Below are 16630 nucleotides of genomic sequence, written 5' to 3'. Positions count from 1 at the left end.
ATTGGGACCCTTCTTTTGCCTTTAAAAGCTCATATTTTAGAATTATAGATTCCTCCATCACGATACTATCGATAGTGCGAGCGCTGCCGTCTTTCTTTCACCGTCGTTCCTAAATGCCCAGAAACAGCAGTGCACTCCCGTAGTAGTGGAGACGCAAAGCGACCGCTATTAAAGAACGCACCCATGGAGCAGTCCTCAATTATGCCGGAAAGTCCGTTGTTCGCAGCCAGTCCGTTGCTCGAGTCACGTAACGGCCAAATAGAAAGTCTGTTGTTCACAGCGTCTGTTATTCGAGGCACCACTGTATATGCAATCAGAAAAATAATACTTAGCTGTTGGTATAAGATTTTCATCCACTGTTTTAATGTAAAGTGATGAATCAATGTTTTGCTTCATAATTTCTAAGCTCAGAATCCATAGCAGTTAAAGTTCCATACACCATAATCCCTGGTGCAAATTTTTGAGTCTTTCAAATGTAATTAGAATGATATTCCCCACTTTTTTTGCAGCACCTTTGTGTTTCCATCCTTAAATAGACAAAATCTTGATTTGTCACTAACTACTTTTTTCCCACTTATTAATTTTTTCCAATCTTTATACTCTCTACACTACTTAATTTTCTTTATTTTCATTGCACTTGAAGCAGCAGTCTCATAGCCATTTCTTTTAGTCTCTGCCTTGTTGTTTTTGCAGAAATAGTTTTTTTTTAGTTATTTCACTCCATTTGTTAGTTAACATTTTGCTGAATTTTTCATAGAATTTGTTATAAGACTTCTGAAAACTTTATCTTCTATCTTTCTATTATAACATGGTCTTCCTGATCTTGGTTGCATATCTGTTTTTCCAGTTTCTTTTTATTTTTTAATGATTCTACCCAGAGTAGATTTGCAACATTCAATTAGCTTGCTTATTTCTGAGTTAGAAACACCATGTAAATGTTTCTTAATAATTAACTCTCTTACATCTTTTCCAATTGGTTTACAATTAGGAACCACAAGTATATTTAAATAAATCTTTTAATTCTTTTAGGTCCAATATGCAAAATACTTCCGCTAATGCAAGTTAAAACACGCAATGATCATTTTCTATATAAAAGATCACATTGTTATAACATAATTTTATGAATTTAATCAAAGTTACAGAACTTTTATCTCAGTTTTCCTATGTTACAAGATATTTGTTAACGATATGTTTTTCACTTTTTCATATTGCACTGTAAAAATAAATGATTTAATAATATTTGTGGTCTTTAAAAAAAAAAAAAAGGTACTAAAATTAATATTATAATCAATTATTGATAAAATAGGAAGCTATTTTATTAATAATTGTAATATAAAGTTGATTAGATTTATATGGTAACAAAGTTACTGAAGTTCAAAAAAATCACTTGTTGCAAGACTTTGGTCCCTTGGTTGTACTATCTTTGAATTACTAAAATTTATACTTAAAAAACTTCAAATGAAATGTATTATTTAACAATAACTTAAATAAACACATAATAAAGGAAATAAACAAAAGTTTAATTTATACAAATTACCCAGATTTGATTGTATTAGAAAACTTAAAATTATGTTTTAATCATAAGTAATGAATATGCTTAAAACATGTTTCACAAATATTAAATTAATTCATTCTGAAAAATTAAACAACAAAAGTACTACTGCTACACTGGATGCCATGAAGTGATTTTTATATTTTTATTTAGAAACACTTATCTGATACAAATAGTATTGAATATAATAATCAATATATTAAAAAAGGTACACCTTAAACTTTGTAAAAAATATAAATTAGATGTGTGTATATATTATAATAAAAAAATCAAAATTAAAAAAAAAAAAAAATATAGTTATCTTAATTCTTATCTATTTAATAACTATTTTTTCTAACAGTATTTTTCTAAATAATAAATTTAATATGATCAATGATACAATTTTAAAATTTACTTTATCAGGTTCATGATCCAAAAGATACCATTTCTGTAAAGTGCTTCCAGCTAAAACATATAAGTATTTTTCATCATCTTCATTGCCATTTTCAGAAAGTACTTTGATTAAAGATTTCTGAAATATAAAATTTTAATTTAAAAAATTTCCAATAGAAAACAAATATTTTTTTATATTATAAATTTCACTAACATTTCTAAGTTATTTCTACAAGAAAGAGTTAGTTTCATAAGTAATCCATACAATTGAAAATGCAGGACTGATGAACATTTAGGATAAATATTATAAAGTCATACTACATAAAATTTATTAATCACTGCTTTATTATAGCATAATGAGCCAAAATTACATTCTAAAAATTTATTGCAAAAATATTCATAGACCAACTTAATGGCTGTAAAAACATTGCCATTTCTGACTTACTTCTCATTCAATATTCTTAATATACTTCCAGTAAAACATTTTTATTTATAGAATTATTGTTTGATTATATCTTTCATTCCAAATTTTTTGAATTGGAATGTCCAAAAATTTAAAATTTAAATGAACTTAAATTTAAAATTGATCTAAAAATGTAATCAATAAACAGTAAAGTCTACTTATTTGTCACAAATATTGTTATCAATCATCTAACACTATCAGAATTAGCAGGCAAACAACATTGAATGAATTACTATTGATTAATAATAATAATAATAATAATAATAATAACTCTCCCGTGGTCACCACCTGGGCGTGGTGGGAGAGCCCAGTAATTTTACTGATCCATAGGGCAATGCAGGCTGGAGCACAAGCTCCTGGTAGGGACACCCATGCCAGTAAGGCCTATGGGGAAAAATGAAGCTAAGAGTGACCACACCCACATTCTGTGAAGATATTTATTATGGTGATAACTAGATCAAAGTGTGATACCGGCTCGGACGTCGCCCGGGTTAACAAGGTCCGCGTTCGTGGGTTAGGCAGAGGCTCACGTTCGAAAAATAGGCCACAGTCTCCCCTGGTTACCGGTGGCGAAAGCAGCACCGGCCCAAGCATGGCTACTGCAATGCCCTCAACAGATGTGAGGAACCAACCCAGCCTTGGTGTTTCTGTGGCAATGCATCCACAGACCACAAAGGCTGGAAAACCACGCCAACGGATGAAATGGACAGTAGAAATGAACGAGTTTATCATCCGTACTTATTACACGATCACAAAACTTGAAACAAACATGACAGCATACAGACAACAACTACACCATAAATTCACACAACAATATCCTCACCTCACTGTCACTGAACAAAGGGTTGTTGATCAAAAAAGAACAATTATACACAACAACCTTATTCCACAAACAACACTTGAACTTATCAAACAACAGGTGGCTGATCAAATACATCAACAGACAGAAACATCTAACATTAATGAAGATCATGTAACCTGTCAGGATAATCCAGCAACAAGCATTGATAATAACACACATACAACAATTACCACTAATGATACTACAGACACTTCCTTGTCCATCACTGATAACATAGACATGGATTTAGTTAATACGCTCTCACTTATATTTCAGGAAACACTCACTAAATATACAGGCACAGATCCCACACAACGACCACGAATACCAAAAATCAACACGTCAAAGGAAGTAGGAAAAACACTAAATTATGTAAACACTCACTTAATACCACACTACATTCATTCAATTTCTACACTCGCAGACATTCATACATTAGTTTATGCTGGGGCAGTCACAGTAGTGACACACCATGGACTGAAAGTACAGTCACAGACAAATACACAGAAAACACAATACTATCACAAGCCTGCCTGGCAGAGAAGAATAGAAATACAAATAAATGACATTAGACAGCAATTAGGCAGGCTGACACAATACACTAAAAGCAACATAACACCCAAATTAAGGAAACAGCTCAAAAACATTTTCAAGAAAATAAAAACACATACAAAACATGAACATCACAACACACACATTACAGAATACATTGATACACTAAAACAAAAACTTGCTGCCAAAGCACGTAGACTCAAACGTTACAAAACATGTACACTACGAAAACAACAAAATAAATTATTTACAAACAATGAAAAACTCTTTTACAGACAAATTAATAACAAAGCAAACACTGATACACAGCACAGTGGCACACCAACAGAAGAAGAACTCACAACATATTGGTCTTCTCTTTGGTCCAGTGCTGTCACGCATAATGCTGATGCAGGCTGGATCGAGGAGGAGAACAGAAACTTGCACAACATACCAACTATGCCCTGTGTTGAAATAAATGTACACAGCATCCGCTACACTGTTAACAGAACACACAACTGGAAGACACCTGGTATAGACAACATTCACAATTTCTGGTACAAAAAGTTTACATCACTGCACCAGGAAATAGCTAAATATCTAACACACATCATCATCAATCCACAAGACATACCAAAATTTCTTACTCAGGGCATCACCTACATGAAACCTAAAAGCAACAATATCACAGACCCCACACAATACAGACCATGTCTTCCAACACTACAAATTATTGACATCCTGTATCGCAAACAAAATATACAAACATGTTGAAGAACACGACATTCTCACGGAACAACGAAAAGGTTACCGTAGAAATCACAGGGGATGCAAAGAACAGTTACTCATAGATTCAGTCATTCTACGGCAAGCACACAAACAACACAGAAACATACACATGGCATATATAGACTACAGAAAAGCATTCGACAGTGTTCCACACAGTTGGCTGCTACATATTCTACACATGTACAAAATACATCCATCACTCATTGCATTCTTTCAAAACACTATGCAGCACTGGAGAACAACACTACATCACAGGGTTAGTAACACTTTCATACAAACAAACCAAATATTCATTAGATGAGGAATTTTTCAAGGAGATTCCTTGAGTCCTCTCTGGTTCTGCTTAGCCCTGAACCCATTATCCAACATGTTAAACAACACACAATATGGCTACAATATCAGACATGAAAAAACAACACAGTTTACACTGTCACATCTCATGTACAGTACATGGACAACATAAAACTTTATGCATCCACACAAAAACAATTTCACCAACTCCTACAAATCACACATTCATACACCAAGGACATATAAATGGAGTTTGGCCTCAATAAATGCAAAGCATTTCACATAGGAAACGGAATCCTGAAGAAAGAAGATTTTGCACTTGGAAATGGAGACATTATTGAATCCATGGAAGAAGGCGAGTTCTACAAGTATTTAGGATTCCAACAGGCCAAACTAACAGAACATACATAAATACAGCAAAGATTAATTAAAGAATATCAAAGTAGGTTAAATGTTATTCTCAGAACAGAGTTAAATGCAAAACACACAGTTAAAGCAATAAACACATATGTCATCTCAGTACTCACATATTCTTTTGGAGTTATACATTGGACTCACACAGATCTTGAGCCAACTCCAAAGGAAAACAAGAACAACACTTACTAAGCATAAACAACATCACCCTAAATCCACCATAGAAAGATTTACCCTTCAACGTAAATATGGTGGATGTGGCCTGATTGACATAGTTAACTTTCACTACAAACAAATACTGTCACTGCGAGAGTTTTTCCATAGAAAACAAGAAACATCACAGTTACATAAAGCAGTAACTCTAGCAGACTCAAATAACACAATATTAAACTTACACTCACATCATATGGACACAACACAACATATAAAAAGCATAGACACTATTAAGCAATCATGGGCTCAAAAGGCACTCCATGGCAGGCATCCTTACGATCTGGCCCAAGATTTTGTTGAAAAAACTGTGTCAAACAGCTGGTTAGCTCGGGGATGCCTCTTTGGGGAGACGGAAGGATTTATGATTGCCATACAGGATCAGGTCATAAATACTAGTGACGTAACGAATATTCGGTTACTACCCGGTATTCGGCCTATTCGGCCTATTTTTCACTATTCGGCCGAATACCGTATACCTAAAAACAGGAGTAAGAAATAACAAAAACACAGTAAATTAATCATTTTTGTTACTTTTATTAATGCTGAACATTAAACTATAATTATTAAAGTTAATAAGAAATAGCATCTAACTCTAGTATTAAATTATTTCGTAATTAAATAATATTATAGCCTTTATCTAGTTCGATATCTTATGGCATTGATGGCGTGTAGGTTAGAATGTATCGGGCATTAACGTTATTGTTTAGTTAATTATGTTATATTCGTATTCGCGTATATTTTAATATTTATACGATATATTTGAACTTTTCCACAACTGGGGAGAAACTAGACCATATTATGTCACCACTAAAGTATATCCTTAGGGTACCATTCAGTCTACAAATATGTAGTAAAAACAAAATTTTAGTGTTTAATTAAAGAGTTAAAATAATCGATTGCAAATAAAATAACTTATAAGTTATAACTTACATCTAAATACCAACAACTGCCGAATCATAGCAGGCTATTTACGTCTATTACATAAATTATAAACCAATTTGGCACTAGAGGTAGACGTTATTATTCTTATCATACATCTCATATTAACTTTTTAATAATTATAATTTAATTAATTAATTTAAATAATTTAGACCTACTGGAAGAAAAAATCATAGTGACAGCGGGCCAATAGAGAGCACGGTGCGTGATCTTTGCCATAATGCGGTTTGCGTGCCAATTTTTGTACGTGCGTTAATCAAGCCAAATAGTTTGGCCGAATATTTGGCCATTCGGCAACGCTCCTGGCCGAATATTCGGTATTTGGCCACGCTCCTAGCCGAATATTTCGTATTCGGCTGAGGCCGAATATTACTATTCGTTACATCACTAATAAATACTAAAAACTACAGAAAACACATACTCAGAAATACAACACTCACAAATGACACATGCAGAAAATGTCACATCATTCCAGAAACTATACAACACATCACTTCTGGTTGCAAGCTCTTGGCACAGACAGATTATTTACACAGACATAATCAAATAGCAAATATAATACACCAAGAGCTTGCAAACAAACACAAATTATTAGACACTCATGAACCATACTACAAATACATTCCACAGACAGTATTTGAAAGCAACACACACAAAATGTACTATGACAGAGCCATAATCACAGATAAAACAATTTACCACAACAGACCAGACATCACTCTCATTGATAAACACAATAAAACCATATACATTATAGACATATCCATTCCAAACACTCACAATATACAAAATGCATGCACTGAAAAAATCAGCAAGTACACAGAACTCGTCCAGGAAATAAGGCATCTGTGGAGGATGGATAGGGTGCTTATTGTACCTGTCGTTCTCTCCTCTACAGGTGTCATACCCCACACACTACACAAAAGCCTGGACACATTACAATTGAATAGAAACACATACAATGAATAGAAACACATACATCACACTACAGAAGGCCACTATATTGAATACATGTCATATTGTGAGAAAATTCCTGAATACAGACACACACACTGATACACTTCTTTAATTTCTGTTTTGGTTACTATGCCTTGACTTTGGTCCGGCATAGTACACAGCCACCGGTGTTTACCGAGTATATCTCACTTAACCACAACATAATAATAATTAATAAATTGTCAAGTTGTGTATTTTTTTTTGTTTTAATATGTCCTTTTAATGTCGAGTCAATAACACTAGAATTTCTATTTATTATAAGTCATATTTACTTATCATTTAATGTTATCAGTTGGTTATTATTAGCAGTACAGTACAAGTCCCAAAGTGATTACAATAAACAGATTCTATTGTATTTTAAGATCAGTTTATAAATCTGTTCACCCTATATAACTTTTTACATTTTATACATTATAATTTCATATAATAATTAATTTTCATATATGATGTCTGAATAATTTGGCTGGTTTTTAATCATTTTGGGGACTACCAAGACAGTTCAGCTATGCTAATGTGTAATATGTTAAGTCATGCTATTCTTATAATTAACTTATAATCAGACAATTATTTATAAGAAATATAAATGCAAAGTACTAAAAGTTCATATTATGATCAACTATTAAATATAACATTAAATATTAAATTACTTTAAACAATATATTATCATCATTATTTTAAAAAAGTTTAACATACAGTAAAACTTCTCTAACTCAAAGTTCCAAACAGCAAAAAAAAAAAAACATGAGGTACATATGATTCAAGTTAGAGAACAATAGAATGAAAACTGCCAATTCTGAATAGATTTGTATTTTTTCTCTCTCTTGCATTATATAAAGAATCTTAGATAATTTTTTTTTGTTTTAAACAGCCTTTCAGCAAAATGTTCAATGTAACTAGTGGAATCAAACAATTTTACAGGTACATCTTGTTGAGATAAAGTGAGAAGAGAAGTCTGCTCACTTTCAACTGGAACATTGTCTGCAAATGGGCATTGACAGTAGATACAACTAACTGTCTGAAAATTTCATGGAAATCTAGTAATTAGGATCATTTTCAATATAATAAATATTAAAATTTGAGTTGGGGAAGTTGAAAGTAACATAAATCAGTGTAAGAGGACCTTCAACTTGGAGAAAATTCAATTTAAAGGAAATTCAAGTTGGAGACATTAATTCTGTTCTATTCAATTGAGACCTACCAAGTGCTTCATTTTCTTCAAGCTAACTCAAATGTATGTAACTTGAATATTTTTTTATATTCAAGTTACAGACATTTGAGTTAGAGAAGTTTTTCTGTACTTTAGGTTAGTCTATAATGTATTTTTTACACCCAAAGAATGTAGTTTTAGAAAGCCAAATATTTAGGAACTTATAAAATTAGAGTTTTTAGATTAATAAATATTTTCAAAAAATAAAATTTAATATATTAAAAATTGAACGCACAGTCTGTTGAAACTGGAATCACCATTTATTCAATTTTAATGTTCTGGGATACATTTTTGATAACCATAGGCTACTTGGCCATCAAGTTTTGATTTTAAAATTTTTGTTTTTAATCAGATTACTTTTTCATTGTTTTAAAGGAAAGTTTTTAATTTTGGCCAAGTAGCCTACAAGGAAATGTCAGTTGTCAAAAATATATTCCAGAACACTGAAATTGAATAAATGGTAATTCCAGTTTCTACAGACTGTACATTTGATTTTTAATATTTTAAATTTAATTACCATCCGGCAATATTCTACTGAAACATTTTCTAAAAGTACTTAATACTAGATTCTAGTTATATTTAGTTCTGATAATTATTAATATCTATGAAACCAAAAATAAAAATATTATTTATTTTTAACATAGTGAAAGATATTTATTTTCGTAGAATAATTTTGTTAGTCTTACATTTTCAAAAGATTGATTCGGCACTGCTCCGAATACAAAAGAAAATACTCTCCGACTAAATCCAGCTAACATTCCTTGGGGAATTCTTAATGTTCTACAATGAATACTGTTCTGTAAAATTAACATAAAATTATATTTTAGAAAAATTTTAAACAATTACTTTATAGTGATATTTACTACTTATTGGTACAGTTTAAGTACTATATAAAAATTATACAAATAACAAACCTGACCATCACTCATGAATGGAGAAATCAAAATGATTGAATTAGTTGTAGTAGCTAAAATGCAACCTAATGGCTAAAAAAATTCTCTAATTACAAAAAACTTACTACTTTGCTAATAATATTTTATTTGTACATTTATTATACTTTACCTGTATATTTGTTAAAGAAAAACATTCTTGACCATGAAGTTCAGCTGTAACTTCAACTGATGATCCTTCATGGGCAATGTTAGGCCAATAACGTACAATACCTTCAGGTGATACAGCTAATGCTGCTGGCATATGTGAATCTTTGCTGACTAATACACATACTAATTCTGCCTTATGAGCAAGATCACTTGGTGGTAAAGTTAATTCTCTACAATGCGAAACCTACAGATAGTATCAGGAATGAGTTAAAAGTTATATAACTAAATCATCAGTAAAGACTGGATTATTTTTCAAATAATAAACTTCACAAAAGTAAAGATAAATAAATGACTTTATTCTTATTATCAGCTAATTGTATTTTTATTGAATTTTACATTATTTAATATCAGTTTATTTTTATATAGTTTAATTAATATTTTTAATAGAATTTCTTAATGTAGTAATCAGTTTTGATAAGATAGAGAAATAGCTCTTTCCTGGGAAATCACTCCTCAAAATTCAAAGCAAGACCAAGAGTGACAAGAGAATGTGGAGAGAGAAATAGATGAGAAAGGCAAATGTGAAGGAGTAGTTAGAGATAGTTAGTAGAATTACTAAAATGTTAGCTTAGTTACTTATTTGGTGTTTGACTCACAACTTTTATATTCATATACTTCTTAAATTTCATTTCTGTGATACTATAGTCTGTCTACGGAAAGAATGAACTTGGGTATTAACTGTGAAATCGGGGGTGCCTAAAAAGACGCCACCCCTTCGATTGTCACCAATGTGTGAGATCTCGGGGAGGTAAGAGGGAGTCGTACCTCTTTTTCCCGTGACTCACTTGTCAAGGATGGCTGTTACGTCGACGGCGCGTTACGCGTTACGCGAGTGGAGGAGGAGGAAGGATGGGGCCGACGATAAGGCGAAGCCGACAGTCAAGAAAGACACCATTTTATAACAAAAACAAAATTTAATGAAAGCTAAACGAACTAAAGTACACTTCTACCCTCGTTTACAAAAAGGGGCCGGAGAGAGAGAGTTTACAATTATTTTTCATACCTCTTAACAAGTCCGTAATAGACGGAATCAGAAGTGACGATAAAGTTTGGCTGATGGAGAATCCGGTAATGGGCCGATGGCACGTAGAGCTTGTTTTTCCGTAGGCAGGGCAGTGGCACTTAAAGAACTTAGAAACTTTTTGAGAGTCCGGCGGATGGCGTAGTGCACGTCGTAAAAGCGAGACGAAGGAGCCCCTTAGGGGGGGAAGGAAGCGTCTTTTATAAGTTTTTGATGGGAAAACTTGTCACGTGATCGAAAACGAATCACTATTAGGGCCATAGGTGTTCCCGGGATATTAAATAAACGACTAGTTCGGACGCTAACTATAAACCATCGTGCAAGATGATCTACCTGCTCCGAAGGAATAACGGTTTGTTGATAGTTAGGGGACAATCGTTGCCATTCGAGGGTCAACAATTTCCCGGGTATGGAATGTTGTTGATTAAGTCGTTTATAACTGGAGTGAACAAATTCAGAAATTTCTAGGTTCTTAACTTCCAGATTTCACATTCACTCCATGCTTTCTTTAAAATCATCACTTAGTTAGTGTGATTTTAAAAGATTTGATTCATAAGCGGGGGGGTGAGGTATGTTTACAATTTAGATTGATATATTACTCTCTCTCGGAAAGGATTAGGTTAATAGGTGACATCATTGCGATAATACATAATATCAAAGTTGTTTACAAAATATATATCCCGACGCGTTTTAGACGCGTGACAATATTTATTACTCGAGGTTAGGAGAGGCGAGCGTCTGGAGTTCTTGGAAGTGGTTGGGTGGGTGGATGACGTCATCGTTGACCTAGGGTCGAGACTGCAGTTCAAAGTTCACATGAGTTGAGACTGTTTGGTGGAATTTCTTTGTTCGCTGGAATTGGGTGGTGTGTAGTACACTATCACAATCTTGGATGCTTGGATATAAATTGTTCTGGATGGGCAAGATCGTAGGTAAGTTGATAGAGTTGTCCGTCCACGTGGATAAATTAAATTCGGGTGGATAGTTCTTAATTGTGGTGAATCGGGTGTAAAGTTGCGTGAGTCAGCCATCTTCGGTAAAGGTGATGAAGACACTGTTCTCGGATTTAAAATAAATGTTAATAATAAGTCATTTTTTTGAGTTATGAATCCTTGAATTCCGGATAGAGGTATGCAAGGTTACATAAAAAGGTTATTTTACTCTCTCTCTCGTTAACATAAGATTCAATATATATCTAGGTTAGTATGAGAAAAAAAAAATCCCGTTAAAGAGAGTTAATCTACAATTCTAGGATACGAACTAAATATTAGAATCGTTCGCGACAAATCTATGAATATAGGTATAAACGTTAGTACGTTAAAATGAGGAATAAAAGGGAAAATGGCGGTGTGGGGATGACCTTGTTAATAGGATTGAACAATAGATTTTTGTTTTCGTGGAGTCGGGTTGCCTCGGGGGTTTTCTTCGTGAGAAGTGCCCGGTGGAGTGCTAGGTGACAGGCGGATTTCCGTCTCCGTTGAAGGCGGTTTCTTCGTGTTCCTCTTCCGGCGGAGGTCGGTGACTAGTCGCACGGGTCTTCTTGCATCGTGAGTACTTCTTGCATCGTGAGTAATTGCGATAACTATAACATAAACAAAGTCCCGTGAGGATAGCGCCTAGACAACCAGCAATAATGGTTATTATTAAAGATGGGTAAGTTATGGGAGATGATTTTGTTGGCTCCCGTAACAGGTGATTTAGGTCGTATTGGACGTTGTTCAAAGAACGGTCTGCTAATCGAATATCGTAGTCCGATGTGAGTTTCGGGAGGTCAGGATCCTTAAGGCGTTTTTGCAGCAACAGGATCTCAGATTTGTTGACGATTTGTTCTAGCTGTGGCACTATTAATTGTTGTGCTATCTCCAATTGTATGGTGGTCTGCATTCGGAACGGCGAAGTAAGGACGAATCCAGGTACATAGCCGGTGCATGCGTTTGGGAGATGGAGTATTCCCGTTTTGTTTAATTTATGAGTAGTGGATGAAAATGGAGATTGTTGATGTCGAGTGGGACATCTAATAGTTAGGGTGAGAGGATTTGGAATAGAATAAATCCATGATCCTAGTTGATCAATCCTCTTAAAAATTGGCGGAAATTGTGGAACGATTTGACGGGTACAAAGGTCTTTGACCGCGACTTCGTTGCCACTAAATAGTGCATATTCACAACTTTGTTGAGGGAAACGCTGAATAGGTCCGTCTACGGAACAAATAGGAAAGTGATCCATTTTGCAAATTATTAATTCATAGTGTTGTAATAACATATAGGACTGTCTGTCCATGGATAAGGCGACTATAGGATAATTAGTCTGGATTTGGACGAATGTATTTAGATCAGGTATGTATGTAGGAAATTTGATAATTTCGTACATATCGAAGTATCCACTAGGGGTGATTAATGGGATCTTAGCAAAGATTCTCAACTTGCCAGGTACTGCTACAGCCAGGGTGGTAATCCACTGGTAGTATTTAAATAGCGTGTCAGGTCTTATAGGTTCGACCATTGCGTAACCTTCCGGAAGCTGTAGTTGAATGTCTCGGAGGGTACGTAACATGATTTCTCGTGATACGAAATAGGTGCTTAGTTGACCTTTTTCTAGTATATCAATCGCTTCTCGTAAGGCTACTAGTTGGAGATGGAACTCTTGAATAGAGAATTCGAGTATCCGACTAATTATTTCAAACGCAAGTTCGTAACTATAGCGATTTAATAACTCTTTAAATGATTCTTGTCGTTTGAATAACACGTAGATTTGGTGTCGATTATTTTTGCTGATATTTAGAGTATCATTCAATAAGGTGGCTTGTGAGCGCAGTAAATGAATAATTCTCTCGTTTTGGTCATTGATGTTAGAGATTTCGGCATTTAAGGTTGTAATATCTTCGGAAGTAGCTGTTCCGAAGAGGAATTTTAGAATTTTTCCTCCGCCGTCTATTAAACCTCGCTTGGTTTTTGGGATTAAAGGCAATGTGATTAAAGTGGCGAGCTCTTGATATTCTTTATGATGGTTAAGAAATGAAGCTCGCAGCAATTCGAAGCCTTTGGTAGGAACATGTTCTTGGGATTGAAGCTTCGTGTCTAAATACTCCAGAGATTGGGAGATAAATTGAATTTGGCGCTCTAAATGTTCGAAGGAGAGTTCGGTGACCAACGTCCAGTGACTGGCGGTCATTAAGAAATTCCCTCGATGTAGGAAGACAACTCCTTTGGTGAATTCCTGTTGTTCTGAATACAAGATCATCGTCGTGAGACGGAAAACTTGAAGAAGGAAATAAGCATGGAGGAGAAGCATGTTGAATTTGTTGCTGAGGTGCGTTTTATATCCACCTTCTGGGGGTTGTATTTCTTCCCCTGTAACAGGGAAAGGGTGTTAGTAATAATTGATCCCCGTGGCTTTTATAATGAAGTAGCTTTCCTTATTGAATAAATAATGATAATTTTCAAATGATGAGGTTCCGTTAGGTCGAAACGGGAAAAATCGAGCGCTAAAAGAGGGGTTTACGGAGATAGGTCGATTATCTAGTCGCGGAGGTCGCGTCGAACGAAAAAAAATGGACACGCATTCTGGCATAATATAAAAACACTATTTTATTAAGAGAGTACACCTATTTATGAAAATATTAATTATATATATTGGGCGTATATATGCCATACCTGGTTACACGGTTACAAGTATTATGATACATTAAGTGATGAGACTACAATATAGGTATAATGCAAAAAGGTGGCGGAGAGGAATATAGATAGCTAATTAGTGATGTGGGGGGCGCTGGGCCGATCTTGCGGCCCGTGACGGTCTGGAGCGCCCTCGAGCCGGGGGTTGAAAAATAGGGGTCCTGGAAGCGTGCGGAGTTATGGCTTCCTGTCGATCATAATATTCTTGACTAAGCCGATTTTCCTCTCGGAAGGATTCCTCTAATATCGGCGGGCATTCGTGTCCAAGGGGCAAAATAAGAGTAGCGGGCACGGCTCCCTTTTGTCGTTGCATCCGGGCGAAGGTTAAAGCTGCCCGAAGCGCGGTAATATCGACCTCCCCTCGATTGGTCGACGTGGTTGGGAGGTCGGGATTCCACCATTCCTCGGAGTCCGCCATTCTGAAAGGGGAAGGAGAGGAGCTCGTTAATCGGTGGAAAGCTCAAAATGAAATTTAAAATTGCCATGGCCACAGAATGAGTATACTAGATCAGAGGGTAATTCTAAGGGGAGGGGGGGGCTTGGATTAGCAAGACTCCATATCGGGATAAAAGAGGATTTCCAGCAAAGTGTATTAGGGCCCCGTTTAAATGTGATTGTATAACGACAGGTAGAAGACTCAGGGGGCTTTGAGAGTAAGAAAACTTGAATACAAAAAGGAGAGTAGCTGGAGGGTTTAGTTACGGAAAGTAAAAAGGTTTGGTTATTCCAGGCTAGCATGGTGGCCCAAATTTGCGAAGTTGATCGGGTAAGGGGGATACCCATAAAAATTAGAGATGCCTGCCGTAACAGGGGCACTTGCTTATGCTCTTGTTGTATGTGTGAGAGTACATTAGTTAACTCTCCCTTCCAGTTACAATTGTGGAGGGTGAAAGGGCAATCAACTGGTCGAAAAGGGCAGGTGTTTTCGTGAGTCGCCCTGTCCGCCTCCTTTAAAAGTGCCGTACATCCGTAGGATTCGTTCGTACACGGCAGTTGCAAGGTAGAGGCAATTTGCTCGGCCACCAGGCTCCTAATATGCCCGAGGGTCTCCCGACACGTGGGACAAGTAGTAATTCTTTGTCGACAGGATGAGCACACAATATGTCCGTTGGTGCATTGATATACAGGTGGGTGTACCACGGTGTAGCAAATAGGACAACTCAGAAGGGTCGTGAGGGCAGGATCTTGCCCAGGGGCGGCCATGAAGGTCTGAAAGGGAAAAAGAAAGACCAATAAGACACCGACAAGACGATACGGGTTTTAATTAAGATATCGCTACCGTAAGTTAAAAAGGAGAACAAAAGAGGTAGGATTGTGGGTTAAAGAGAAGACGATCGACTGGTCGCGGGGGAAATAAAACGCGGGATGCGGCTGCGAGTGGGTCTCGGAAGCACCCACGGCTGGTCGGGCACGGGCCCTTGACTCCGAAGGGCATAGGGAGGAGTGGTCTCTTGCTCTTCCGGTTCAGAGGAAGTAACTTCGCTCTCTAACTCCGGTTCTTCGCTCTCACTTTCACTCTCACTTCCGCTCTCACTTTCGGATTCAGGTTGTTCTTCCGGTTGCGGAGTGGGAATAGAGGTCAAGATGAATTCGTCCCAAGGGTCAATGGGAATATTAGTTTGGGGCGCCGCCGTAACTGTTTCTTGTGTCGGCGGTAAACTGGACTGATCGGCCGTCATATCAGTTTCTAGATTAATCTCCTTACGAGCAGTTGTAGGTTTAATTCTGTCAGCATGAACATGTAGTGTTCTTTTGGTTTGGATATTTTCTATTTTGAAATTGACGGGTCCTAGAATTTCGACAATACGATAAGGTCCTGTCCACCGGGGAGCTAATTTTCGCTTTAGGCCTTTAGGCGTGACGACTTCCTTTAGTAGTATTCTATCTCCCACTCTATAGAGGGGTGGCTTATTTTGTCGGCGGTGTAGTTCCTGCCTCGTCTCGGCGGCTTGTTCGGCATATAGTTGAGCTGTTTGATGAGCGTGTCTCATTCGTTGACGTAATTCCGAAGCGAAATTGTCTTCTACGTCATAGGAGACCGTGGCAGGGCTTGTAACTAAATCAAAAGGGTAGGTTGGATCTCTCCCATATAGTAGGAAAAATGGGCTGTCATTAGTAGACGTATGCACGGAGGTGTTATATGCGAATAAGGCATAAGGGATCCACTCGTCCCAGTCTCGTTGATCTTGCGAGACATAATGAGATAGTATATCAACTAGAGTTTTAT

At 36.0% G+C, this 16630-nt stretch overlaps 1 protein-coding gene across 1 annotated transcript in view; it reads right to left on the bottom strand.

Annotated features, from left to right (window-relative positions):
* Positions 1–16630, bottom strand: part of Nup133 (nuclear pore complex protein Nup133) — an 89091-nt gene that overhangs the window by 61208 nt on the left and 11253 nt on the right. Inside the window, exons 4-7 of the mRNA XM_067284535.1 lie at positions 9671–9892; positions 9523–9594; positions 9295–9405; positions 1947–2063 (exon numbers count right to left, since the gene is read on the bottom strand). Of these exons, the coding sequence (XP_067140636.1) occupies positions 1947–2063; positions 9295–9405; positions 9523–9594; positions 9671–9892 (522 nt within the window). The remainder of the gene's footprint in view (positions 1–1946; positions 2064–9294; positions 9406–9522; positions 9595–9670; positions 9893–16630) is intronic.

This window comes from Centruroides vittatus, unplaced genomic scaffold, assembly GCF_030686945.1.
Source record: "Centruroides vittatus isolate TY-2023 unplaced genomic scaffold, ASM3068694v2 scaffold_1323, whole genome shotgun sequence".
In the NCBI taxonomy this organism is placed as follows: Eukaryota; Metazoa; Arthropoda; class Arachnida; order Scorpiones; family Buthidae; genus Centruroides; species Centruroides vittatus.
This window is presented reverse-complemented; position numbering and strand designations above follow the sequence as displayed.